At 46.1% G+C, this 26,438-nt stretch overlaps 11 protein-coding genes across 11 annotated transcripts; 5 read left to right on the top strand and 6 right to left on the bottom strand.

Annotated features, from left to right (window-relative positions):
* Nucleotides 1-491: 491 nt before the first annotated feature.
* On the top strand, nt 492-1,079 carry LAJ45_01504 (uncharacterized protein; the record flags this gene model as incomplete). Its single annotated transcript, XM_046111097.1, has 4 exons — nt 492-583; nt 635-734; nt 784-805; nt 898-1,079. The coding sequence occupies 4 exons, from the start codon at nt 492-494 to the stop codon at nt 1,077-1,079; spliced, it is 396 nt and encodes a 131-aa protein (XP_045976275.1).
* Nucleotides 1,080-1,805: 726 nt separating this feature from the next.
* On the top strand, nt 1,806-2,541 carry LAJ45_01503 (uncharacterized protein; the record flags this gene model as incomplete). The annotated part of the gene is made up of 2 exons (XM_046111096.1): nt 1,806-1,951; nt 2,019-2,541. The coding sequence occupies 2 exons, from the start codon at nt 1,806-1,808 to the stop codon at nt 2,539-2,541; spliced, it is 669 nt and encodes a 222-aa protein (XP_045976274.1).
* A 388-nt stretch (nt 2,542-2,929) lies between these two features.
* LAJ45_01502 (uncharacterized protein) lies at nt 2,930-3,647 on the bottom strand (the record flags this gene model as incomplete). The annotated part of the gene is made up of 2 exons (XM_046111095.1): nt 2,930-2,946; nt 3,014-3,647. 2 exons carry the CDS (start codon nt 3,645-3,647, stop codon nt 2,930-2,932), a joined length of 651 nt encoding a protein of 216 aa, XP_045976273.1.
* Nucleotides 3,648-4,129: 482 nt separating this feature from the next.
* On the bottom strand, nt 4,130-6,097 carry LAJ45_01501 (uncharacterized protein; the record flags this gene model as incomplete). Its single annotated transcript, XM_046111094.1, has 7 exons — nt 4,130-4,384; nt 4,438-4,565; nt 4,621-5,312; nt 5,383-5,450; nt 5,519-5,636; nt 5,694-5,803; nt 5,867-6,097. The coding sequence occupies 7 exons, from the start codon at nt 6,095-6,097 to the stop codon at nt 4,130-4,132; spliced, it is 1,602 nt and encodes a 533-aa protein (XP_045976272.1).
* A 2,268-nt stretch (nt 6,098-8,365) lies between these two features.
* LAJ45_01500 (uncharacterized protein) lies at nt 8,366-8,809 on the bottom strand (the record flags this gene model as incomplete). Its single annotated transcript, XM_046111093.1, has 3 exons — nt 8,366-8,380; nt 8,442-8,589; nt 8,703-8,809. The coding sequence occupies 3 exons, from the start codon at nt 8,807-8,809 to the stop codon at nt 8,366-8,368; spliced, it is 270 nt and encodes an 89-aa protein (XP_045976271.1).
* A 1,142-nt stretch (nt 8,810-9,951) lies between these two features.
* Nucleotides 9,952-10,456, top strand: LAJ45_01499 (uncharacterized protein; the record flags this gene model as incomplete). The annotated part of the gene is made up of 3 exons (XM_046111092.1): nt 9,952-9,986; nt 10,227-10,256; nt 10,309-10,456. 3 exons carry the CDS (start codon nt 9,952-9,954, stop codon nt 10,454-10,456), a joined length of 213 nt encoding a protein of 70 aa, XP_045976270.1.
* Nucleotides 10,457-10,678: 222 nt separating this feature from the next.
* LAJ45_01498 (uncharacterized protein) lies at nt 10,679-11,289 on the top strand (the record flags this gene model as incomplete). Its single annotated transcript, XM_046111091.1, has 3 exons — nt 10,679-10,923; nt 10,979-11,035; nt 11,238-11,289. 3 exons carry the CDS (start codon nt 10,679-10,681, stop codon nt 11,287-11,289), a joined length of 354 nt encoding a protein of 117 aa, XP_045976269.1.
* Nucleotides 11,290-11,503: 214 nt separating this feature from the next.
* On the bottom strand, nt 11,504-13,596 carry LAJ45_01497 (uncharacterized protein; the record flags this gene model as incomplete). The annotated part of the gene is made up of 4 exons (XM_046111090.1): nt 11,504-11,601; nt 11,663-13,149; nt 13,212-13,491; nt 13,557-13,596. The coding sequence occupies 4 exons, from the start codon at nt 13,594-13,596 to the stop codon at nt 11,504-11,506; spliced, it is 1,905 nt and encodes a 634-aa protein (XP_045976268.1).
* Nucleotides 13,597-13,891: 295 nt separating this feature from the next.
* Nucleotides 13,892-14,175, top strand: LAJ45_01496 (uncharacterized protein; the record flags this gene model as incomplete). Its single annotated transcript, XM_046111089.1, has 2 exons — nt 13,892-13,946; nt 14,003-14,175. The coding sequence occupies 2 exons, from the start codon at nt 13,892-13,894 to the stop codon at nt 14,173-14,175; spliced, it is 228 nt and encodes a 75-aa protein (XP_045976267.1).
* Nucleotides 14,176-16,271: 2,096 nt separating this feature from the next.
* On the bottom strand, nt 16,272-17,694 carry LAJ45_01495 (uncharacterized protein; the record flags this gene model as incomplete). Its single annotated transcript, XM_046111088.1, has 5 exons — nt 16,272-16,304; nt 16,492-16,840; nt 16,919-17,143; nt 17,202-17,405; nt 17,477-17,694. The coding sequence occupies 5 exons, from the start codon at nt 17,692-17,694 to the stop codon at nt 16,272-16,274; spliced, it is 1,029 nt and encodes a 342-aa protein (XP_045976266.1).
* A 147-nt stretch (nt 17,695-17,841) lies between these two features.
* LAJ45_01494 (uncharacterized protein) lies at nt 17,842-18,633 on the bottom strand (the record flags this gene model as incomplete). The annotated part of the gene is made up of 4 exons (XM_046111087.1): nt 17,842-17,955; nt 18,054-18,096; nt 18,468-18,563; nt 18,614-18,633. 4 exons carry the CDS (start codon nt 18,631-18,633, stop codon nt 17,842-17,844), a joined length of 273 nt encoding a protein of 90 aa, XP_045976265.1.
* Nucleotides 18,634-26,438: the final 7,805 nt, after the last annotated feature.

Here is a 26,438-nt window from a genome sequence, read left to right as displayed (position 1 = left end):
AAAACTAGATCACGATGTCCATAAACAGTGATCTTCTCAACCCGATTTTGCGAGGCCAAACGGCTCCGGACAAAACCCAATTCATATACACTACGGTTGGACAAAGTGTTGTTGTGATAGCGCAAAATGTATTTCCGAGCCTAAGTCTCCCAGATCACAATCTTATCACTTACAATTGTGTCTCGCTAGACAGAAGAAAAATCTCAAGTCACATTATGGTTCTATTTTGGATAATTCTTGCAACCAAGCTCAAATCACGATTGAAGCCGAAAAAACGTATTGCGCCTTGGATTTATAAATGAACCAATATTTGACCCAAGTTAAGAACCATCCGAGTGATGTCTTGTGAATATTATATCCGCAAGTAATCCGCATTCGGCGCTTTCTTGGCAATTCCCAAGCCTGATGTGACTACATGCTAGTGCCAAGCCTGCACAGTGGGGAACATGCCATCGCGAGAATCGTAAAGCCGTGCAAGATGGCTTCACAAAATGGCGTTCCGATTCAGGCCAACCACATCACATCGACCCTGCAAGCCTCAAAACGCCAAAAAGCCATCACAGCTTTTGTTTGCACCGTGGAGGTAAACGCGGGAAGGAATACGCTCTCTCCATATAAGGCTGAACATCCATAGAGTTTCTCAGCCCCCTCCACCAGCAAAAAGAGCATCTGCGGCCCACATCAACTCTTCCGGCTTAATGCGGTCGCATTCACTCATTCAGCAACCCGATCGGGTTTCTGTCAGCAAAATCTTTGCTGGCGATGGTTACGCTAAATGTTCAGCTGTTTAGGTGGCACCCAAAAGGTACCAACTTGGTTCCTGTCACAATGAGCGCAACCTCGTCTATTAACGGCCGAGGTGCATAACTAATGCATATATGATCCGATCCTATTTAGAGTTTCAGGGCTACCAAAAAAAAAATCGCCGACTGCATGTGTGGGCCGAGCTTTGGTTCTTCGCGCAGCTGAAGAAACTCGTGTTTGACATCCTCAAATCTCCACCAACATCTATAATGAGCCGAAGCCACGTCATATCGTGGATATATCTGAAGACCCGAAGAACCTTTATCAAAGCTTGACTTCACAAACGGTTCAAAATAGGGGCTGATGTATTGGGTCACAAATGTCTATTGATGGGGAGAAAGATCAACGTCACTGGACATTTATTTATGCTCTTGTGAAATTTCTTTTTCTCCCCTTCAACGGTCATTTGAGACTATTCATCATCTCCTCTTTTGATTTCGTTGTGGGGTCTGGATTTGGGTGAGTTTCTCGGTCTTTGAGGATATCCAGCTAAGTAAAGTAGTAGCTTCGCCCAATTCTGGTTTAGTTAAAGGTGCATGTATGTATTACTGGTGAGTGTAGCGCGACTCTAGCTAGCGGCTCTTTGGGATCTGACTGACCAGAGATGGACTGTTTAAGTATTTACCAGAATAATCAAGGCATAAGGCATCGCTCTATTTGTAATGTTGTGATCGGATGCGGACCAATTCGAGGCCACGACGGGGTAACCATTGCCCGTCGCCTTTGATCACTCGGCCGTATCTCGGGCTCGCTTAGTGATTGATGGAAACCCAACCAACCACCGCAAACAAGGTTTCCATGGGATATATCGCCGGAAACAGTCCGAAGAGAAGCAACTTGAAGAAAGACTGATATTTGCAAGGTGGATTGTAAGCAAAAGCCTAATCGACCTTGCATATATAAATACGGTTATGCTGCGCCTTCTTGTACCTCGCCTTTCAGTGGGGAAACAACTCATCCACCTTTCACCACGCAAAAAACTCAATATTTCAACTCGAACAATGACTACCAATATCACTGATCTATTCACCGACGAAGCCTCAAATGGCATCCTCGACCTATGGTTTGCAGACGCAGGGCCTTACCCTACCCATGAGCAAGCAATGCGCTGGTTCAAAGCCGACGAAGGATTCGACGAAGAGATACGGTATATTTTTCCTCCCCATTATCATTACCCCCGCATGCGCACCCGATATATATTAACCCTACCGCAGCACTAAATTCGGCCCCCTCCTCACGCAAATAACCTCAACCCCACCCTCCACTATTCTCTCTCTCGCCACTACCCCGCACCGCGCCCTCTCCCTCGTCCTCCTCCTCGATCAATTCCCACGCAACCTCTTCCGCGGCGATCTCTCCGCGCACGTCTATACCACTACCGACCCCCTCGCTATCGCCGTTGCCAACCACTCCATCGCGCATAACCTGGACCTCGGCCCCAACGACGAATGGCGCGCCCTCCTCTCGCGGCGAATGTGGTTCTGGCTGCCCTTCACGCACTCGGAGGACCCGGCGCTGCATGTGCGGGCCCAGAAGGAGTTTGCGAAGCCAGTGCTAGAGTTGATTGGGGATGGGGAGGGGAAGGAGATGGCAGCGATGCTGGTCAAGTCAGGGGCTGAACATCTGGAGGTTGTGGAAAAGTTCGGGAGGTATCCGTACAGGAATAAGGTTCTTGGGAGGGAGAGTACGGAGGAGGAGAAGAAGTGGCTAGAGAACCCAGTAGATTGGGCGAGGTGAGGGGGGTGTGCGGGACGGGTGAGACGTCGTGATGCGGGTTTGGGGGGGGGGGGGTGTCGTGTGATGGGCGGTGATGCGGAGTGCGGAGTGCGGATACACACATGTTTACAGATATGCCTTCAGATGAGCGGGTGTAACCCTTAAACCTTAAACCTACCGTCCAGTTGTTTATCTCTTAACAATACCCGTGCAGTTTACAAGCATCTAATAGGTTGCCCACTCAAGTCCAAAATCAATTGTTCAACAACGGTTATGTGCTCTGGAATGCTAGCTTCAGAAGTGAAACACTCAAATTGATAGACCCCAAAGAAAAGCAAAAACATTCAATACTCCGGCCCATTGCACACTGAAAACTATCTGTTTTTCCATGATCTCACTACCTTTTCATTCATTTGAGCTCGTACTCTATATCTAGCACCCACCGTTAGCAAAAGTTGCATTTAAATCTCCAGAGTAGCACTAATCAACTTACCCCAATTCTCATCTCCCTCCACCTCTACCAGCTCCACCATATCCTCCACATCCTCCACCTCCGTCTCCCCCATATCCACCATATCCTTAGCCTTCCCCCCCTTTCCCGGCCTCGGCGTATACATACTCAAATACCCCCTACTCCTCCTACACCTACACCCCCTCCCCTCCCCGCCACTGCCCCCCGGCCCACACCGACTCGCAAACCCCCTCGGACACGCCCTCTCCCCATACACCCTCCCACTACACGTACACACCCACGTGGCCTCCTTCCGCATCTCCGGCGGGGCCGGCACACACTCAAAGTCGAACATGGGCGGGCAGTCGGGCTGCTTCGGGTACGAGCACGAACACTCGGTAGTAATGTAGTCGCTACAGTACTTTCTTGTGCCTGTCGGGCAGGTGGCTGTTGCGGGTGTCATGGCGTAGCATTCGCAGGAGGAGGTGGCGGCGGGGGGCGTGCCGGAGCGGAAGCAGAAGTAGGTCCACGGGGATGGGCAGGTATAGAGTTGGGTGGTGTGTGTGGTGATGAGGAGGGTGGCGGTGAGGGCGAGGGGGAGGGCGGGGGTGCTGGTGGCGGGGGTGGTGAGGAGGAGGAAGGGGAGGAGGGGGTGGAGGGTGTGGAGGGTGTGCATGGTTGGTGGGTGGAAATGTGCTGATGGGTAAATATAAGTGGGTAGATATAGTAGTAGATACTGGTCTTATGGGTTTCGAAATATCAGTTTGACCGAGAGGTTGAGATTTAAACAACGGGTATGGCAAAGAAGGGAGATACTGGTTAGGCACCCCAGATATATAGATTCCCCTCCTCCCCCAGCCCGATGCCGTGCCAGAGTGACATGTTGGCAGCAGTGACAGGTATGTTTCAGCCTAGCAGGAATTCCACTGAGGCCCAACCAACAAGGTGTTGTTGTTCTCGCCAATGATAGGAATGCATGCCTTTTTTTTCCTTTTGAAACGTGCATATGCACATGCACGGTACCCGTCATTGCAGGCCAGTGATAAACTAACGAAAAGCAATAAACTGAGGAAAAGCAATCTATTCAACTGATTGCAGAAATGTGGTTATGCAGGTAGTAGTTGTTCCATTATGATTACAAGATTCTAAGCCTTGCCTCTACAAAGGTAGATATTTCCCAACTTTCTTCCAGAGATCGCACCGCTTTTTCAGCATTGTCAACGAGTCCTCCGCGAAACCGTCAGCTTGCACGATCCACTCCTTCCCGCTCTTCACCTCTGGCCACGCTACTACGCTGTCGTTTGTGAGCTTGTTTGCGTTCGGGTTTCCAGTTTCGATGAATGAAGCATACGCTCCCGCATAGCCTTGGTATAGGAAGCGCTGTGTGGTTTGCAGCGAGTTGACAGTATTCCACTGGATCATTATTAGCTTGAAAGTTCACAGAATAGAGTGTGGTGCTCTCTTACATATCCGACATCACTGGCATGTTTAGCAGGCGAGATGGTGTATTCGCCAACATATCCTGCCTTCTTGCTGGCAGTCGAGATCCAGTATCCTGGGCAAGCGAGAACAACATCGCGATACACATAACCAGCTATGTGCCAAGGCCAGTTAGCTTGAGAATTTTACTAGTTTGGATGTCTTATTACCTCTGTCCTGCTGTGTGGTATAAACAGTGCTGCCATTCGTTGTCGCTGGGGGATACAGTGCCTTCACCTCCGTGACATGCTGCTCTTTCAAACCGGGCAAGAAGCCGTCCAGCCAAAACCTAAACCCTTCTTCTGTTGAATTCCACGCCGCTGTCCCACTTGTGCCTGTAGAAGCAGCCTTGTTTAACGCCGAAGAGACAAAGGTCGACCCCTCAAATCTATTGTACATCCCAATCGCATAGTCCGAGTTAACCCTTCCCTTCTCCGTTGCGGAGGACAAACTCTCCCTGAGAAACTCTCCGTCAATGACCGGTGCCCATGTGTAGCTTGATGTAGTGGTCGTATGCATCGCGTTGATAATCTGATTCGCATCTCTAATCTTCTGCACATCAACCTCCTTCAAGCACTTCAACGAGTCATCCGCCGTCGCGCACCCCGTCAAGTTTGCCAAAGTGCTGTAAATCTCCTCTGCCTCCGGTGCATCATAGCGGTAGTTGCGTGGCCAGAATGGAGAAGATGCGATAGCCTTTGTAAAGAGCTTTGGGCTGGTATTACCACCGTTTGCAAGAACCTGGGCAACAACGGAACCACCGCCGGCGCTCTGTCCCCAAACGGTGACGTTTTTGGGGTCGCCGCCAAACTTGGAGATGTACTTGTTGACCCATTTCAGGGCTGCCTGTTGGTCGAGGAGTCTGCAGTTCAGGTGGTGTCAGTGAGGTTGTATGATGGGGATGTGGGGGGATAGCTAGGGTTATCACGAACCCTGGGTTTAGGTCCGATGTGGGGGATTCCTTGATTTTCTTGCCGGGAAGGAGGCCGAACGCATTTGTCTGCACGTGCGCGTTAATATAAGCATTGTACCAACCGAAGATTCATGCAGTTAGAGAGTGTGAAATACCCGGTAATTAGGATAAACCGCAATGTAGTTTGTCGACTCGGAAACATTGAGGACCGGATACGAAGACGGCGGCAGCGTCAGTCCGGCTGCTCCCTGAATGAAACCACCGCCATAAAAGCTAATATAAAATCTTAATGTCGCCATACAACTATTCTTCAAGTGGCGTACTACTCACAACATCATGACCGGCTTCTTCGGTGCACCTTCAGTCCATGGGCGGGAGTAAAGTGTCAGATACAAACAATCCTCCGACCCATTGACAGTTCTCTGCGGGCACATATCATACTGTATATAACGACTTAGCTTCAGCTCATATCACATATACTATATCTAAAAGATAAGACAAACCGGTATATCAGCATCGTAAACCCCGTCAAAGGTCCCCACAGGCTGCGGTCCCCTAAACCGGTTCTCTCCAACAGGAGGCGCCGCGAACGGAATCCTTCGAAAATACGAGATGTTGTACGCTTCATTGTACTTTCCCTGAAGCGAAACATAATCCAACGTCACCAATGGATCCTCGTACGCCGTCGCAAGAAACGGCAAAACCGCCGCGACCAAGAAGCTTTTGAACAGCATTATTGGCAATCGTCGTGGGAACTGTTATGTTGCTCGTTGGAAAAACCTCACATTGGGGTTCATATGGCTGCCTTTTAAGCAATACTCCGCCCTAGTCAGAGGTTCCTCCCTTTTTTTTTTATCCATCAAGTGAACCCCGGAATATCTCTCCCCGCGGGGTAGTAACCGAAGTATGGGGAAATTGTGCACTATATAAATCCCTACCCATCCCCGGATATTATGGCAAGAAGCTTTCCAGATATTAAGCACTACTATCGAAAGTGGTTAAAGGGGGATATATAAACGGTTATATTGCATATTGGTTAGTGATTCGGGCGAAAAGAATGCGTGAAGATTCTCCCCCTTGCGCCCCGAATATCAATGCTTAATTCAGCCTCGGGCAACATAACACCGACGATCTCCGGTTATGCGATGGATTTAGGGGGAGTATGCTAAACTTGATGTTCCGTTCTTCCGTACGTTTGTTATGACGCAGGTACAGCCCGGTTGCATTGATCGTATATTCGACTTGCAGAGGTCGACGGTATCACCTTAGAAGGTCAGTCGTTTTTCTTCTTATCTTCCTTGGTTTGTGTTTAAAAGCGAAGAAAACACAGCGATGAATATAGACGTACTAATGATCAATGATTTTCTATTTCGAAGACTTTACGATAGGTTTCTAAACGTTATAGTGCATCAATATATTGTGACTACGAGGATATAATCTAGCTTCCGTAACTGGAGGCGGAATCTAATGACTAGAAACGTCGGCACCCAGGTTTTCGGTATTCGTTTTACTTTAAGACTGTTGCGTCTAGTTAAACAACAGTGAGTTCAAAAACGTTGACGTGAATCTCTATATTATAATACATACCTGATGGCTTATGTGCCCCTCGACTTATATTGTGGAGACTTCATCTCTTCCATCACCGTTACAGCACTAATAGAAGGTGCCCGATCGCAAGCCGGAATCAGTAATGATCAAAGAGTAATCGAATAATGTCCTTGAGAAACCGAAGATTGTGTGTGGTAGGTACTTTTATTTGACGGTAGCAGCGTACGGCGTGCCATTTTCAAGGCCTTCATAATTGGGTCTGTTACGTATACGTATACTACATACCTGCAGCACGTATCTTCTTAGAATAAAGCCAAAATGAGCTTGTTATCTAAGTCCAAGGCCGGAACCACAGGCCGCCGGTCGTTTTTCGGGCTGCTTTCACACCACAGTCTAGAAAAAAACACAAGTAGCCTCAAAATTCCATGTCCCAGCTCTTATACCGTCACCAGATTCTCTCTATATTCAGCCTATATTTGCTAAATTCCGATAACTATTAATATATTTTCACCGCTACACAAAAGCCCTTGCTAGAAAAAGGTTTAAGTTGATATCCGGCCATGGCTTATCACTCGATTGACAGGAGACCGAGTGACTCGCGTCGATTTTGTGTATGAGGCAAGTCTAGTATAGTAATCCGTAGAAGCTTTAGGGGTTTTCGGATTATATCAACAGACTATCATATTACATAGAAGATATAGATCTAAATATGATACGCAGATCAAGGCCCGGTTTTCGATTAGTCTTATTGGTGCTAGTATACACATTATATACTCCAGAACTTTCAAGCTTGGTTTGCTGAAACAGCGGTACAGTGCAATCTCAATAGTAATATATGGCGGGCGTCATCTAGCGCGGTACTATCGAGGATATACTTGTATCAAAGCCAGTTGACCCATCCTGATAATCGAAGAATTAAGAAAAGAATGAAGCAAAAAGGAAAGTAATGATGAGTTCAGTGCTCAGGATTCCCGCATGGTCACCCGCTGCAGTACTGGCTGAGCAATACGAGGCTTGTGTATGGCAGAGCAAACGGGATGCCCAATTTTCATCGTTCTATGACTGAACACGTTGATCACTCGGTTTTTCGAAAATTTCTTCATACGATATCACTCGGTATTGAAGGAAATCTGTTTTTCCTTGGATTTTCTGGATCAAGTCTTATGGTTTCATGCCCGCAAAGAAGAAGTCTCATCGGTCTCAGGATAGCCTTAAATTGATTTCTATTATACCTATAATCCCAAAATCGCCGGTCTCAATAAAAAGACTACAAATTGCAGTGCACTGTGCCTTCAAGTTTCAATAGTAGTTCTGATCAAATAGCACTGATATTTAATACTGTAATAACACATCAGAGGTTTTGGTGTAAAGTTTATATATTGGTAACGCACATATTATTAATCTCCAATATCAATAATTGTAGTCCTGCATCGTTCACTCACCAACGTAATTAGTCAGGAATACAGTACCTATATTATACTCAGTATCGATATCGAATGAGGAATATGGAGTAGATATATGTATTTATACATTCACCGGTAATTCTTGCCTACTGATCTCTGCAGCGTGTATCAGTGCGCCCCACCTTTCTCCAGTCCCAATCTCTGCCCGAAAGTCTCTCACCCCAACGCCCGGCGGGTCCGGGACCGGGCGTCTCTCGGTCGCGGATTTCGGCAGTCTACAGGGCCAATTAGCCCCGGAGATGCCTAGAATTTGGTGGCGCTGGTGTATCCATGCTAGTTCGTTTGTGTGGCTTTTCGGGCCGGGGAGGGCGCATTCATCGGTTATCACTCGGTTTTGCGTTGTGCCAAGAATAGGGCGTAGTGAAGTTTAGGGCACAATCCGAGCCCGACCTCTGGGATTTTAACCGGAGCTATATACCTCGACGCGGCTTGCATGTCTAAAGACTTAGGAAGCTCCGTGCATTAATGCGGTAAGCCCGGACTCGGGCTCGAGCTTTTTGTAAGAGTGGAGGGCAGTGGCATTCTAGCTACACAAACCCCACTTTTCCACCGGTGGCTTCCGAAGCCATTCATACAGAGAGTCGGCGATAATAATGTCGACGGTCCATTCAGTGCTATGGCCTACAGTTGGAGGTTGGGGGGAGGGCCTTTGGTTCTATGGGGGGTATGGCGATTTACCCCTTGACAGAAACAAGCTCTGGCTGGCTTGAAACGAGGCGCCTTTTCCACGTCACTTTAAGATCTAAAGTGGCGTGATATAGAGCTCGATAAAGAAGCTTTATCTTCTTGCATCATGGCGTATCACAAGCTTTAACTTTGGTCTAGATATCTCTGGTTGGTTTTATTACTAACTGGCAGAATTTAAATAAATTTGGGCAAGCTGCAGTACTAGCAGCTGCAGGGGGAGAACTCGGAATGAGGGCAATTATGTGGTGGAGTCTAGACCTTTTCTGATTGGTACAAAGGGGATAAAGAGAAAATTTGAGGCCATTTTACAAGCGTTTGGTAGCTTTTGAGTGGCAAATTGCAATTTGATTACTATTCTGTAAAATCGACCATTGACAAAAATCTCTCAACTTAATAATCAAAATCTGAGGAAAAGAAGCGAATAAGTTGTTCTTCCAGCATAACCAGTCGAGCACTTATTGGCTCCCTCCGTAAATACTAGTTTACTTTCTGGAGAGTCATCCTCGTGCACCTGGTCTCTAGGCCACAACTCATGAGCCTAATTGACCAATACCCTCTTAGATAACGTTAACTCCGGGCTTAGATAAACATCTTTATTATCTAGAACGTGAAGGTAAAACCTTTTATTATCAATCAAAAGGACTTCCAAACTGGCCCTTGAGTGGGAGGTCTTTGCGAGCTATCAGTACATATATAGAATCAAAGCTAAACTACTTGCGTGTTAATTAAGTAGTCGGATATTGTTGCAACCAAATGCTTACAAAAAGTTCCGACTTGTAACGACTGAGTACTGTCTCGGAGAAATCCCCCACACTTTGGGGACTTTTTAAAGTCTTGGTAGTCGATTTTAGCTGGCAAGGAGCTACAGACATTGTTGCTACATATATTTCATGGGACTGGGGAACTCGAAGAGAATGAATTATATGTACCTACACTCTATGTACATGTATGCACTCTAGATCTTGCTAGGCCAGCATTGGCGGCGACAGGCGACGGGACACCCCGTAGATATTAAGGCGACGCATACATCAGGGTTAGGGCAAACATAGCTCGTAGAAATCATATGACAAGATCACAACCCAATAACCCCATCCACACATTCCGTCGACGCTTAAAGGTTTAAAGAAACATCCAATCAACCATTTTCAGTTTACTCCATTACTAGATTTGACTTGGGATCTGCTATAAGCCTGAAGTTTGTTCTTGATTCTTCCTGAACTACTTATGATAATGCTAATGATAGCTAGGCATGGAGGTAGCTACATCTCTAGCGATGGAAATAGAGCTGGCTCGAGCTCTAGCTACGACGATCTTGAGCTTAGCTTAAAAATTTGCTCGAGCTCCCTCGGCGGCTATAGGAGCTTCCAGGCCAGGCTCATGACCCCCACGAGTTAGCTCGAGCCGGCGGCCGTGCCCGTGCCTATCATTGAGGTTCATTATAGGGGTACCCTGGTCATGATAATACCTTCTCAGGGACGAAATTCGTTGACTATGCTCGGCAATCGTCTCCTACAAAAAACCAGCGGGTTCCTTAGCTTCGATCCCTAGAGTAAAAACCCCAAATAGAAATTGATACATACAGTATTCAAGGAAAAGCCTTTCTCTTTGGCCGCTTACATGCTCGCAGTCCTTTCACCAGAGCATGCGACCTGCTACGAGATGGAATTTATTTCTCTCATGATGCGTTGTTTTGTGTTTGGGAGCTATGGTCGTTCATGTTACATCACTCGGGCCAACCGACCAACGCCCCGGGGAACCTTTCGTTGTCAAACCACCCAGCTCAGAGATGCCGAGAGGTTTGCGGTTTGCCCGCCACTCATTTATTTCAGTCGATGTAAAAAAAAAGCGAGGAGGCCAGCTATGTAAGTTCACGGTTCTCTTGGATCCAGTCTTTAACCTTGGAGCTAATAGATTCAGAAAGCTGCATAACTCTGAAAAAGTTTTCATAAAATGTGGGTGGTTACACCTTAGAGAGTATGTATATACATATTCCACGGCGAACCTTACCTCTCACCAGAGCTGCTCTACGTACGATACCGCTCGAGGTCCGTTGTGCGGTCTACAGAGGAACACATGTGTTATTCTCTACACCCCAGTTTGGGTCCGTGCGGTTGAGATTGGGTTTTGAGGTGTTTCGCGAAATTAAAGTAGGTAGGGCTAAAACTAACCCAATTAGGTCCTGCCAGGGCCAGGTACTCTACGTACCCCACCAAATGTTTCCGTCATAACCTTGCATGGTGGCGGTGTAAGGATATGAATTCCTAGGATGAACCATTTCATGATGTTTCAAAACATTTGTTTGCATTTAAATTTGCCCACCCGAATCTAACCCATGAGACGGTTTGCAGACTAAATAGTAAGGTGATATTATTTTATACAGGCATAACTTATAAGCTAAAAATGAAAACCAGAACCCCTCCCAGAAATACTGAATCAAGCAATTTAGTTGGTAAGACCGATGGTGATACCGAGGTGCTCGCCAGCAAGGATAGCACCCTTCTCTCCGATGACCAGAGCGGTTGAGTAGGTGTTGCTTCCAACTATAATTGAAGAAACTTGTTAGCATCTCAAAAACACCAAAGATGATTGGGGGATAATTACCATTTCCAGGAGCGATGGACAAATCGATAACCTTCAAGTTCTCGACCCCGTGAACGTTCAATTTGGCGTCAACCACACCACCCTCCTCACGGGGCTTCATGGCATTGGTACCAAGAGAGTGCCATGTTGTTCCAATGTTTTCCCTCATCCACTGCTCAACCGCCTTATCGTCCTCCTCAGAGTAGACAAGGTTTTCAATTGGCTTCTTCTTGTCAAGAGGCTCGCTGGTGACCTCGTTCTGTGCTGCAACGTTTCCAGAGACAACCACACCAGCAGTGACGCCCTTATCTCCCTGAAGCTCCCTAGAAGTATCGATATCGATCTCGACAGCACGTGCAGGGGATGTAGCAGAGAACTTGGGGTGTAGTGCGACAACCTCTCCACGATAGCAGGGCATGCGACGAACGAGCTCACGACCAAGCTTGTAACCCCAGATGTTAGGGCCAAGATCGGCGGGGTGGGACAAGTATGCTGGGTCAAAGTCGGCCTCAACGTACGGATCAGCGCTGGTGATGTGGATAGAACCGCGACTCGCGGGGTACTCCAGGTAAGTACCAATGGTAACGTATTTACCGCCTGGGAGCAGGGAGTGGTCGCCAAGGAAGGCATTTACAAGCCCAGCGAACATAACTGGCTTGTCCGGTGCATCCTTGAAGTACTCATTCCAGAACTTCCTGAATTCTGGTCCCATAGCTTCAATCTCCTCCTCGGAGGGACGGAGCTTGCCACCAGCATCGATGAAGTTTGTTGTGTAAATACCCTTAGCCTCTTCCAAATCTTTCAGTCCCTGAGCGTGGACCTCTGGGATTCCGCGCAAGAAGTCATCGTGAGTCTTTGTTTCAGGAGCAACCCTGTAGGCGGGGAGAATGAGGTTGTGGTCCTGGTAGTTTTCTCCAACTCCGGGAAGGTCAACCTTGCACTCGACACCGGCCTTCTCAAGTATCTCACGAGCACCAACACCAGACCGTTCTAAGACGGTGGGGGACCCAAGGGAACCGGCTGACACAACGACAAGCTTCCTTGCTGTAACAGATTGGGGGACTGGCTTGGGAGCGCCCTCTGCCGGGGGTGAAAATGGTACATATTCAACACCGGTGGCCTTTCCGTTCTCAATAACAACTTTAGAAACCTTTGAATCACACAAAAGGTGAAGGTTACTGTTCTTTTCCATTACAGGGTGGACATAGTTGTGCGCAGTGTCACTTCGGAGACCGGTCTTAGGGTTAATCCATTTTCCCCAACGCTCGAAAGCGTGAGCACTCTCGAGATCCTGGATATCATCGACAACTTTGTAGCCCATGTCTTGAGCGGCTTGTAGGAATTCCTCGGTGTTAGGGGCGGGAGAAGCTCCATGGCAAACGGCGAGGGGCCCGTCGAAACCGTGGATCTTTGGGTCAGGGTTCTCGAGGTTGTAGGACTCCATCTTCTTAAGGAGAGGAATCAAATCATCCGCTGACCAACCTTCAGTCTTCCAGTCATCATAGTCGCTATTGATTGAAAAGTTAGCCAGGAGCCCTCAGTCATCTAATTGAGGGGATGGAGTAAATACGATTTGCTAGCTCTGGTGTACATCATGAAGTTGATGGAGGAACCACCACCCAACATGTTTCCAGTGGGAACAATTGGTGAGCGGCCACCGAGGAGCTCAGAATGGCGTCCCGCATAGAACTTTGCTGTAGTGGATGTGGGCGCAAGATGGGAGAGAAACATAGCGGGTTGCCTGACCTGAGGGTCATTGAGATTGTTCTTTCCACCCTCAACAATGAGGATTTCAAGGTTGGGATCGGCTTGAGCGAGTCTTCCAGCGACAATACAACCAGCAGCTCCACCTGTTATGTTGAATGTTGGTCAGTAAAACTAGAAGCTAAAATGAAGAAATTGAGGAGCAACGAACCTCCAACAACGATAACATCAACTTCTTTTGGGGGAGACATAATTTATGATAAAGTAGTAGAGGAGGAAAGACTTCTAAGTGTTGTAGTATGGGATGGAACTTGATGAGGAGTGTATACCGATTCTTGAGGAAGACTTCGACCATCTTATATAGTGATATTTTACCCCAGGCAATCTATTCTGACCCTCCGAGGGGGCCACGTGGAAATGAGATACTTCAGGTAGGTCAGCCTATCGCTTTTTTGGCGATCATATCTCGATTCCCGAGGGGTGGTGGCGCCCAACACGGCAACTCCAGACAGCTCATTCATGCACCTGTACGGGGTGGCCTTACAAATGGCTCCTCTGAACCTTTCAAACACGTTTGAGGAGAGAGAATCGCCCGAACACGGTATATTCCGATCAGCTATCTCCTTGGTAGTCTATTGCATGTTCTGAGAAAACTAGGTAGAATGGCAGGTAACTCAGACCTCCGAAACTTGCAAAGATATCGCCAAACAGACCAATTACTCCTACCCCTCCTAACTTCTCCCCTCATCCTTGGCCAGTCAAAGACAATTGTTATAGCTGTCTCAAGATTCATATTTGAGAGGGGTTGTATACATGTATGCAATAACTGAACACATGGATGTCAATTGCGCAGCTGTTGAGCAATTGATGTCTCCATAGTACTCTACATAGAGTGCGTGGAGGCTGCGTGTGTGAGGTACATGAGTACACAAGCTCTGACCTCCCGCCTCTTACTGGCATTTCGACTGTTGCGCATGGCTAGCCCACCACATGGCCTCCATGGTGCCCCTAACTCTAACCACTTAAAACCTGTCCCAATCGAATCAAGGAGGAACTACACTTTCAGGGCCGCAAAAAGTGGAGAATTAAGACATCGCGGGTGCAACGGCCGCTAATTGTGCTCTCAAATCTCTTACCCCAAAACGACTATGATTGCAGTTTTCAAAGGAAAATTTACCCTAATAAGCAAAAAGTCCCCCAAAACCCTATTTTATGCACCGGAACTAGAGCCCCAATTTGAGATGGAAAGATATGCTTCCGCAGGTCCATAGGGAACCATCCCATCAAGAATTCGTCGGGATGCAAAGTGTGTGCGTCGTGCAGGGAACAGAGAGAGGAAAGCAGCCCGCATATGGAAGGATCAAAACGCCCACCTGCCGCCGGGTAGTGGAAGTCCCTTGACGAAGCAATAATGGAGACCCACTACTAGCTAGTACTAGAACGGTAGTAGTACCACCACCACTACCACCATCTGGCGGACTTATCCTAGTAACTTTTTCAACGGTAGGTGGATCCAGATGTGGTTAGCCGCCAGACCTTGCACTGCAACGCCTACATGATACATAAATTATTCGCTTTACAAGGAAGTCCAGGAGTAATCTATGTACGTGCGTAGGTACAGATGCAACTTTCTCTGCTGCTTTGTATTCGGTCTGTCGTCCAATCGCTATGACCATTAGACGAATAGCCGATTTTACCGCGCGTACAGGTATAACTTATGTGGTGTGCATGAAGGGCAAAGGGTTAAAAAAAAACCTCTGTAGACATCAAGTATTCTTAGAACCTGCCAGATTTTCCGGAGCCTCGATTAATGAAACTACAAGGAAACACGGAAAGCCAGAGCAGAATTTTCTGCTCAACCCTTCAAAACATCTCCTTTGACGATCATTTTCCGAAAACTCTCAATCTTACGCCCCCAAATTTTCATGTGCATTGTGAATTGAGGTAAATAATAGCCTAAGAGAACCGTGCATTCTGTGAAGAGTACGTGGCATTGTAGCCCACGCTCCCCCATAGCTAGAAAGTACAAATAACGATCCGGATTTAAAAGATAGAACGAGATGACAAGGTGGCGTGCACGTGATTAACGCCATGCGTGGAGAATAATGTACTCTATATACATACATGTATGTAGGTACCATGGGCGATAGTGGCAGGTTATCTACCTCGTGGTAGTAAAAGCACAACATTGGGCGAAGCTTTTAGAAAAGCCACCCGATATCGGTTGGCTGCATCATATTAATAGTCGCGTTATTATGCTTATATGCCTTACATAGAGGTCATTAATATCGGTACATAGACGTAACCAATCCACTTTACGACTTAACTTTATTACCGGCACTACATCTACGATATTACACTTATGTTCTATTGATTATGACGTCCTCTTGATAGAGCAATAAGGCTATTGATTGAACGAATGACAGAGCGCGTCGCATATTATAGATCAACGTTTGAAGAATGTATATACGTACATGTAGTCATCAACAATTCGGTATCCTTCCAGGAGGATCTTTTTTCAATCTGCGCGTGCAGCACCCCGCGTTACTCTAAATACAATTTCTCCCGCAACAGTGTGAATATATGTAACTCCTTGGTTACAAATACACCGCCAGAAGTATATAATGACGACTCTATCGTCTCCCCTCATTCCACAACCAGGAAAGAAACCACCCAGAATAAAAATACAAATACACCACACCGGGTCATAAAAATGTGAAAACATCCCAGAGGAAGAAGCGACAAAGAACCACCCTTTTTTGGCCTATATACTATTGAAGTTAAGATAAGTTATGTTTTATATAAAGAAAAGAAGATAAGAGATTAATATTTCTAATGAGTGAGGGAACACAGAACACGCTAAATAAAAAGTTGACAAAGGAAAAGTTCATTAAAGATTATCCGCCGGGGCGCGGGTATTAGCCCTTTAAACTGGTATTTGCCTTTCGGGGTTCGAAGACTGTAATTATTCATCGTCGCGAATTAGCTGATGGCCATGTGCACCCCTAGAGAACCTCCCAGACCGTCTCTTCTATAAATCCCGCGAGTTACGGTGCTGTGCCATTTACATATATGGGGAGCGGGATCGGAATAGAGGGGTCTGGGGGGCGGACAGGAGGAAGAAAGTGATAGGAGTATAATCATACCTCATGGTAACCAGGCGGATAACTAGCCGTAACAGCAACCTCATTTCTACCATTTCCCCAAGTGCCATCCTTGAGAGGGCGCTCATCATTATCTCCACCTCGCGAGCCTTGGCTGTGGTTGTCCTCATCGAGCTCACCGACGGTCGACTGTACGATAACGTCCTTCTGGGTGTGAATGACGATGGATGGCTTAGTGTGATTGCTGGCAAGAGTTCCACCACCGTGATGTGCGTTGCTGCTGCTGAGCTCAATGTCTTGCTTATCACGTGCGATTTTGGTAATGAGGTCGGCCATAGACATTTCAATATTAAGTTTTACGGTGTAGGCGAGAGGGTGAAGTTGGATATACCTATGATATTATTAGTAAGGGTCGAAATCAGATATACATGACGGAAGGGCCACTGCGAGGAAATGGGAATCGACATACACAGCGCCATTCTTGAGCGACATAAGTCCAATAATCAAAGCATCCATAGTCAAAGAAACCATCACAATCTTGACGTTGAATTGCACAAGTTTATCATACTTGGTCAATCCCTGTGAAACAAGACGGGCCTTCACGACTCTAATAAAGTACCAGTTCAGTGTCGCATCGATGAGCAGGATGATGATTTTCTCTATCCTGTCCCAAACTGCGTTGATATCAATATATCTACCATTTGTTAGTACAGACGAATAATTGCCATTTCCATTGGTGCGGTTGGAATTACCTTTGGGATACTTGTAGCTTTGCCGGAATCCAGATACAGAACACCGTGATGTTGACAAATGTGACCGCCAACGCTGTACCCCATTTGATCCGCGCCGCTTTCTTTTTATCTGACATCACGATGGACACTCGATTAATGATGATTTGCATGAGTAGCTGCAGCTCAAACACCCATAGCGAGAGTAATACAAATGCATATGGTAAACTATATGCACGCCACAGTCAGCTTTATACTCAACCAATAACAAACCGACCAACAGGAAGAAGAGGACGTACGTAAACTGCACAACACCACTTAGAAACAAGTACCCCTGTACCGTGATTGCCGCATTCGCTAGAAGCTCTCCCCAGATCATGTAGATATATGCCGACTTCGCCGGGTTACGGGAGCGCATAGTCTGCTTGATTGCGTTCCATGTCGTCAAAAAACCAAAACCGAGTGTGAATCCGAAGGCAATGGATGAAACTTTGATATCGGAGATACTGTGCGACATTATGAACTATTCTTTGTTGATGAAAAGAAGTTCGGAACTATTATATGGAACTCAAGGTACTAGCCGAGCTGCTGATGTATGAATGGGACGTCGAATAAAATCCAGCAACAGATAGCGAGTACTGGGTGGCGGCGAGTATGTATCTATCTATAAATTATATAGATGACTCGAGTCGATACTGAGATAGGGTGAGGCGATGGGAGCAGCAGCTAAGTAGTAGACTATGATCGAACTAAACCCACAATGCGATGGGAGCTGTAGCTAACATCAAAGAACACGATAGTTAGCCCAAGGTCCCCGGAAATCATCAATCCCCATCTCTAGCTACCGGTATACCTCGCTAGCGGTGAATCCCTTACCAATGTATGGATAGATAGAGCGATGCTGTCCGTGGCCGGGGTACTAATCTAGTATGTAGAATAGTAATATCTAATCGTGCAACCCGTATAATCTTTAACGTTAACCTAGATCAAATTGGCCTGTCGTCTGGCTGCCTGCCTCTGTTGAATTATTCGCGAAAGAAAAAGTGCTCCGATTTTTTGAGAGAGAACCGGGCATTCGGGCAAGCTAAGTATCAATCCTAATGTCCACCGTGCGTTCATATGAACCCGGGGCCTGGCAAAACCCACCCACCCACTACCATCCCCCATATCCGCCCATCGCCCACACATCGCCCACACATCGCCCATGTCCAAGCCTGCATGTGTCATCCTTCTAGTCTCACTTTCCTCCGCTCCCAAGGTTAGAATAGGGAAGAGCATCTCAGATCTCACCCTTCCCCCCTACAACCTGTCAGGGCAGTGGCAAGGGCTAGGGTAGAGTGTTTACGGGTTTGCCCAGCTAGAAAATCTGCCGAATATTTGCTAATACTATAGATACTTAGTAGTTTTCCCATGCGGATAAGATAGACAGGACGTACTCAAGAAGATAGCTACTCATTTACCTCAGATAAATCCAGCATTGCACTAATCCTACCCTCCTTCCTCCTACCTTCCATTCCATAGGGAAAAGCAAAAACGTAACAATCTCGCAACAGTACAGGGTAAACTTGAAGCTAAAACTTCTTTGGTGGTGATCTCCTTCGACTCTAGCGGTTGTTTTGACATCCTTGAGGTTCCAAAATGGGATGAGAGCCCGCTCTTTCCTGGTGCGTGCTGCAGTGAAAGCCAACCGTTACATGTCATTAATGCGCACAAGCTTTGCCTACATACCAATGGAACTCCTACCTATTGTTTAGAGCAGGTAGTATGTATTGACGCATATGATAGGCAGCCGGTCCGGTGGGGATTCGATTGCACTCTGGCAGTTACTTAGGCAGCGGTCAAAAGTCTGGGGTGTGCAACGAGCCAAGGTACAGAGGTAGGTACCGCACTCTACATACCGACACCCACGTAGGCCCCGGCCAGCTAATCAATCTGTCAAATTGAATTGAATAATTGAGCTTTTGCAGCCATTCCCTCACCCAGCAAAATAACTTCCCTGGGGAGTTATTTCTTGACGATTTACCCGTGATGTGGGCGAAACTTGGTTCTGGGTGCTCGAGAGGCGACTTTTCAAAGCCACACAAAGAATATGCGAACTCGGTAACCGCACACCCATGCTCCCCGTCTAGTTATTGGCGAGTGGTGGTTAGTGAGTAGTTTATGAAGATTGAGGTCTATGCCAAGGACCACAAGCCTTGAAGTTCACCTTAAACAACAACTGAAGTTGTTGATGGTCGTCGTCGTGGTTTGAATCAGTTCAATCTTTTTTTTCTTTTTCATAATTGAAAACGGATGACCTCCCCGAGACCTGATATGATCGATTTCAGCATATGTATGGAATAACTCGAGACAATCTGACTTGCGCCTTCATCGAAATTTTTTATTTTTTCCTACACAGATCATGAATTCTGTCAGGCCGCTTCACTCGATGTGGCGGAGTACAGGATCCTAGGACGGAGTGTTGGGTGTGATTGTCTGTCTCAATGTTTCGCCAAGTAGGCCAAAGCACCCTGACCACTGGGCAAGATCTGAGGGTAGGAGTGTATTTACAGCGAGAGGTAAAATTATTGGAGAAGCAGGGGTCTAAAAACAGGGTTTCTGTGGCTGGGCAAGCCAATAGGACTCCTCCCATATTTCTACCGCAAGCTGTAACTACCGACTTCATTTTGATCACCACGCCACAGAGCAGTTAAAATGGTTAAAACGGGAATTATTTTGCTCCACTCTAGTTGCCTGATAAATTGGGCAAAGTAAAGGAGAATTCCCGTGGTTAACCGTCGAGTCCACTGTTTCCCGTGCAAACATATATATTATGAAGAGGGGATTTCCGTAAGCACGAAAGATTTTCTTCTGGTAGGCATTCAAAAGGGGTCTTCCGTGTTATGCATGAAAAGTCTCTGCTATTGGTAGTGGCAACTAGCCACATACCTAACATCTTACGTGTGAAACCTCGATGATCTGAGCGAGTCATCATATTGAACTTGAGAGGTCACAATAATTTTGAGGCGCGCGATGGCGCTTCATCAATATCTTAATAGACGCTTGTATAGGTACTTTAGTGGGGCTTTCGATCAAAATAGTAAGACAGTATGTTACAAAACGTGTTTTAATCTTCGATTTGCCATGATGAATAGGTACATGTACTCTATTGTTGCAGCTGTGCAAAGGCCCCAGCGTGCATAGTGCGGTCCAAAAAGTGAAAAGCAGACGAGACATCACTTCTAGAGTATGTCTCGTACATATGATATAATTAAAAAACATTTTGAAGGGTAGATATGATACATTGCGGTTGAGTGGCCATAGCTGTGAAGTAGTAGGAAGTAGTACAAAGATCCATATAAAATATGTAGATTCCGAGTGATAACTTATGACGGTGAACCATCACATCATCGCACATCATAACCAAATCTTAACCAAATCCTACAATTACGGCCATGATCTGCATACATAGAACAATTGCAATCAATCTAGATGCCAGCACGGGTGCGGGTATTAACGCCATACCCGGTTCTCCAACAACAATTAACCCTTTACAAGACACTTCAAAATGGTCATTTTAATATAATTACTCGGAAATCTCCTATATCTCCTTGCGCGCCCAGGAGATAGGGCTCCTTCCAGAACATCGGTTAACAAGGCTAGTGATTAATGTTGACTTGTAGACTTGACTGCCTACACAGAGCAAGTCGACTAGAGTACCTACAATGGCACTGCTCTACACGTCAGCAAGACCCTCACCCCCGGCGCATGCATATGTCAAGAAAGGACATATAGGGTAAGTAATATATTATCAACCCTCAACCCAACCACTTTCAACGTCTTCCCCGGAGATCGGTACTGTTTATGTCAACCTTTTCAATTCTTCACCGACCCCAGGCAACAGTTATAAGCGACCTAGCCAACTATATCGATTGAGTGTTTAGTATTTCCTCTTACCATGCATTAAGCAGCCTTCCCATGTAATAGTAGATTGTAGAGTTTTACCAAAAGAAGACTAGAAAATCGGAGGAGGTTTCGATGCTGTGCCACTTGTGTGCGCCAGGGAAGTATAGTACGCCTGCGCTGCTCCCATTAGAAGTCCCCTCATATCAGGATTCCCAAACCTGCCTTCTAGCGCCGCGACGCGTTTGAGGTTCTGAAGATACATGTATTTACGGATATAACCGCAGATAGGAAGGTAATCATAACCGACGGCGGTCATGAAGAGGTGGTAGTTGGCAGCAGTCGCGTACACCTTCTATCATTCTGCAGTTTGAAAACCTGTTTTCGCATATGCCATATTACCGTTACCGCAGGTAAACCAAGATTAAACCCAGTTTGACGGGATTGAACAGAGTTCTCGGAAGTTGTCCTGCCTCTTACCTATTTTCTGGAATCCTAGGCAATAGATATCGAGTTATATGTCATTTATATCAACTGTGATTCAAGTCTCTTGTTTACCGACTATACTACCTTCCAGAAGGGACGTACTTTCCTCTATTAATTCAAGGCAGCGATGTACATATATGCCTTGGTACCAGACGAATTTAATTGTGTTAACAGTCTTGAAAACGATCACCATAGAACTGTTTGGTACACCAGGGACACCCTTACCCACCAGCCAGGTTGATACACATCCCTACAATAGCCCTACCACGGATTCCAGCCCGCGGTAAGACATGAAAACCGCCTGCTCTTTCCTTTACGACTTAGGGTTCGGATACGTAAGCGAGACACCGAGGGGGGAGGGAAAATAAAATTATCGCCGTCACTTGGCTGTGTATGATTATGGAGAAGAAGAACCGGAGCCTCAAGAAATTAATTTTTGCGAAAGATTTCGTTTGATTGCTTGCATTTGTGGCCCGTGGGCGCCGCGATTGCACCGGTTTAGGTATTAGTTGATTCATAACGTAGATTATAAACGTCGAGGACTATTTATAAAGAAGTACTCCCGAAATCAATTTGTTTTGATAGATTAGATTTAAACAGGGCTCTTCATTTGATACTCAGCAACTAATAGGTGGAGCATATCATATCTGATCTTTAATCGATAGTAGCTCCAGAAGTAGGTAAGTTCTAGGCCATAAATCATGGGAAGGCGCGGCGTAGCAACCTCCCGGGCCACCACAACTACCCACCCAGCAACCACAATTGATCCTTTGGAGAGCTGGTTTTTTGCACAGTTGTTAAATAGTAGCTAAATAAAAATAATTTGACATTTAATATCTTGTGTACTAACCCCTTGCCTTTTATAACAGCTCTATTCTCCTAGGCATGCTCTCAACTAGCTACCAAAGAAATCATCAGGTAACAGTTCCCAGCAATGAATTAGACCTTCCTCCACGAGGGGCTTTAATACTTAAGGTGATCCAGTACCATATGCCAAATGGGGGTACTGTTGATGGTAAAGCTTCTTGAGGTGTACCCAAACATGTTCAATGGGATGGAATAGGCAAGCCAGTCCTCCAGAACATCTACCCTATTCCCCTCCAACCAGAGTTGTAAGACTCCGGTTTTTTGCCACAGCAGGGAGGCTGGTCATTCCCTCCTAGCTGTCTGGTGGGATACATGGTCTCTGGGCGCCATCGGTGGTGGTGAAAGATTTTGTGTTCAGGCGTTGCGACCTCGCGCCTTCCCATGACTTATGGCATGGCGCTGTACATACCCCTACCATCCCGTACCCTCAGACAGTCAGGCTCCTGGGAGCGACGGCTACCTCCAAACAGCCACATCTAGAGGATTGGTCATATGCACACCACCTTGTGGCTTGTAGATATTGCTGTCGCGCAAAAATTGTTCTTGACCGACGGCCTCGGAACCTCCCGGCATTAGACCCACAACGGCCGGCCCGGAAGCATAGATCCTTCCTCGGATATGATAAATATGTACCGAGTGATGTTTCGTGATAAGCTAGGCTACAGCACACTGATTAGAAGAAAAACATTTACAGGAGGTGAAACATGATGAGTGGGGCGTGGGTTTGGTGTGATGTCTACCTGGGTTTGAAAACGAAGAACTCCCGTAAATACCTTATAAATCCCAAAACACTGTCTCTCTGTTTCCATTAGGTTTTGAACTCTATCCCCCGTCCAACCAAAATATTTTCAGAGTTTTGGGTTAAAAGCCAAGGCATCGCAATTAAGCCCGACCGGCATTTCCCTAGTGCCCTCATAACCCCACAAGAATCCACTGATTCTGGGTTAGTGCTTGCCCATCGGCAATCAACCACGGTAGGTGTAGTATAGAGTATACTCTAGCGACTGCTCTGTGCTTTGAAACAGCGCTATCTCACGGCAACCCATAATCGTACGTAGATGACTTCTTGGGGCGTTTCGCGATCGATGTGGTAAGTATTTCTACTAAGGGAATACACCGATGGGTCTTGAGTAGGTAGACCGTGAACTTTTTAGGTATTTATGGTAGTCAATCTCCGGCTTGTATATAAGTATGTTTAGACTAAACGTACCGATAAGCCTAAATATTGACGGCGGAACCTTAAACCTAAACCGAAAGCCCAAACCCGAATCATTTTGATATAGTGAATTCTCACGACTGCTCTATGGTGAAGATCGCCAATTCATTGTAGACGATCCAATCCCTCTCATCCAACGATCCGGACGATCAAGAAGCCCTTTCTACCATCTGAATTCATCCGATCTCTATTCTAAGCGCCGATTCTCATTGTCACTTAAGAGTACTGGTTATCTTAGACATCAAGAAAGCAACAATATGACGGTCGGAATGATGATCAGTTCAAATGTTCTCGCAGATGACCGGCAGCTTCCATCTGCTTTGAAGCATGCTTCGGCACATGAGCATATCATTCTGTTTCATCCAGTAGCTCTTTTTTCGATAGGTCCATATAGGCCGCGATGGGTTGATGAGCAGTCAAAGACATGCAGGATGGCATGGGCACAGATACAATTAGAGTATAGGAAAAGAAGCAAGAAAAAAAGAAAAAAAAAGAACCACAGAAAAGAAGTGAGTGGTGTGCATGTGCCCGTGGGTGTGGAGTGCTACTCTAGTAGAGTAGAGTAAGTGCTTGCTTCTGCAGAGCAAGATTCCTTCCTGGGCGACGGCCCATTATGTCTTTCATTCGGTGGAGAGACGAAAGAACCCAACTGATCGAAGGTTTACGGCCGCAGCTAGAACAACATTATAGTCTGAACCAATTTCACTTGATAATAAGAAACGGAGGAAGTGTTTAATTAGCCTGCACGGTAGAAACACAAACAACTTTGAAGTGATATGAAAGTGGGATGGGGGTGCAGAAGGTTTGACGTTGATGACATCGCTGGATGTGAAAGCATTCGTTGGTTTTTTGGTTGTCGCACTAGCATTGCAACCAGAAACCATAACATAATGTACTCTATGTAATGTTCTCAGTCGCACAACAAACAAACACACAGTTCTAGATAATCATATTTCATCTCTCAATGCGAAATAGTGGATTAAACAAGCTTTTCATGGAAGCGCTCTAAATTGTCTAAAACATAAACTTGATGTACCTAGAGTAGTATCTCTGCATGTACCAGTTCACTAGCTAGCATTTACTCTAAGAGAATTCTACAACCGATATCGGTCAATGCTTAAAACCCAAAGCCCCCATTTTCCTAATGATTATCACGAAAGTCACTTCTGGTTGCAGTATGCGGTGCTGATACATTGGCCGCCGGCCGCCATACACTAACTCCAACTAAGTCTTCCCCGTGAGATAACCCAGTAGAATGGTAAATGCTGATCACTTCCTACTTGTATGTCTCATCAGACCACCACAACCAGCCCCTTCTCCGGCTCTCTACCCAGTCGCGACTGTTAACCGTGAGCACACAACCCGGAAGAGATTGAACCCAACAATGGGGAAGAAAGGTTAATAGGACTTTCCGAAATCCCATAGGTGTGGTTTATTGGATTAGTAATCCGCAGGGTTAGCAAGTAACATGACTTGGAATTGGGGCATATCTCCGGAATACTCGTCCCCACATATATGGGACGACAACAATTTGGTGTCACTACCTAATTCTCCCTTCACCCGCAAAGCCACTGCATTTAGATCCATTATTCCGCCGTCAGGTCACTTGTGGTATTACGCAAGTAAATCAAAACCGTCGTGTCAACCGAAATGTCTAACTCGTCGGGGGAGACTGAAAACGACGAGATGTTTTGAATTATATTAGCAGCGGCTCTTGCTCTAGTAATCAGTTATTAAGTAAAGCTAGTCTATACTTACTTTTTTTTGACAGCACCTGCCGTTAGTTAGCCAGGGGCGAGTGATTCGTCGTGATCTGTTGCAGCACACATGAAGATGTATGTATATATTCTTTGTCACATGTAGCTGTAGACTACATGGTATCAACGGTACGTACATACGGCAAAGACGGCTTTACTTGATTTTAACGGAACAAGCACAAGGATATTAAACAAGTGCTGTAACAATACCCAGGAGTTCTCTTCCTACGCTGAATCCTCATGATGCTCACCTACTTCAGACTACTAGACTCAACTAACCCCTAGACCGTTATATCGGGTCGATTTGAGTTATATCTCATGGTATGTACTCGGGGAATGCAATAAGAACCCGGGTATGGGAACTATAAGCAGGGATTTAACTCGCAGTAATTACAAAATTAAAACAGGCGCGAATAAGAGATCGTTACCACAAAAAGTTAAGTCCCGGTTCTTCTTGCCTACCCCAAGTATTGACAGTACAAGTAAGTGCATGAAATTACTACAGGAGCTTATACTATATACTTTCCTTTGCTAGACCCTTTTGGCTTCGATTTTCCTCATTCGCGCCTTGATGGGTAGTGGTAATTATATCACTACGAATGGGATCTCATACCGGGACCAAGAGTGGGGGGGAGTAGCACGGACGAGGCGTGATCATGAACCTGATAACGATGATCTCTCTTGATGGTCTAAATTCCTAGTTTAAGGCAGCTGGAGCTTGATCATAGGCTTTGAACTCGACAATTTAATTAAAGCCGGAATTATCCGATTATTTGATAAGATCTGGATTTCACAAAACAAATATTGAGAAATTGTGCTAATAATATGTAAGAGTAGGACAGCGAAAAAGAGCTATAGGGGAGTAATAAGGGGCAGCATGGAATTGCACTAATTGTACAGCGGTGGGTAATAAGTCATCGGACGACCTAGCCACAATTTTTCCTGCAAACGCGTATTTTGGTGGCGTTCCGTCTGATGACTTATTACCCACCGCTGTACAGATAACGTGGGAAGCTTTCCAAAAAGTCAATGATCTTCTAGTAAGAGATTTCG

Source organism: Morchella importuna (genome assembly GCF_003444635.1).
Source record: "Morchella importuna strain M04M26 chromosome Unknown Morimp01GS002, whole genome shotgun sequence".
NCBI lineage: Eukaryota > Fungi > Ascomycota > Pezizomycetes > Pezizales > Morchellaceae > Morchella > Morchella importuna.
This window is presented reverse-complemented; position numbering and strand designations above follow the sequence as displayed.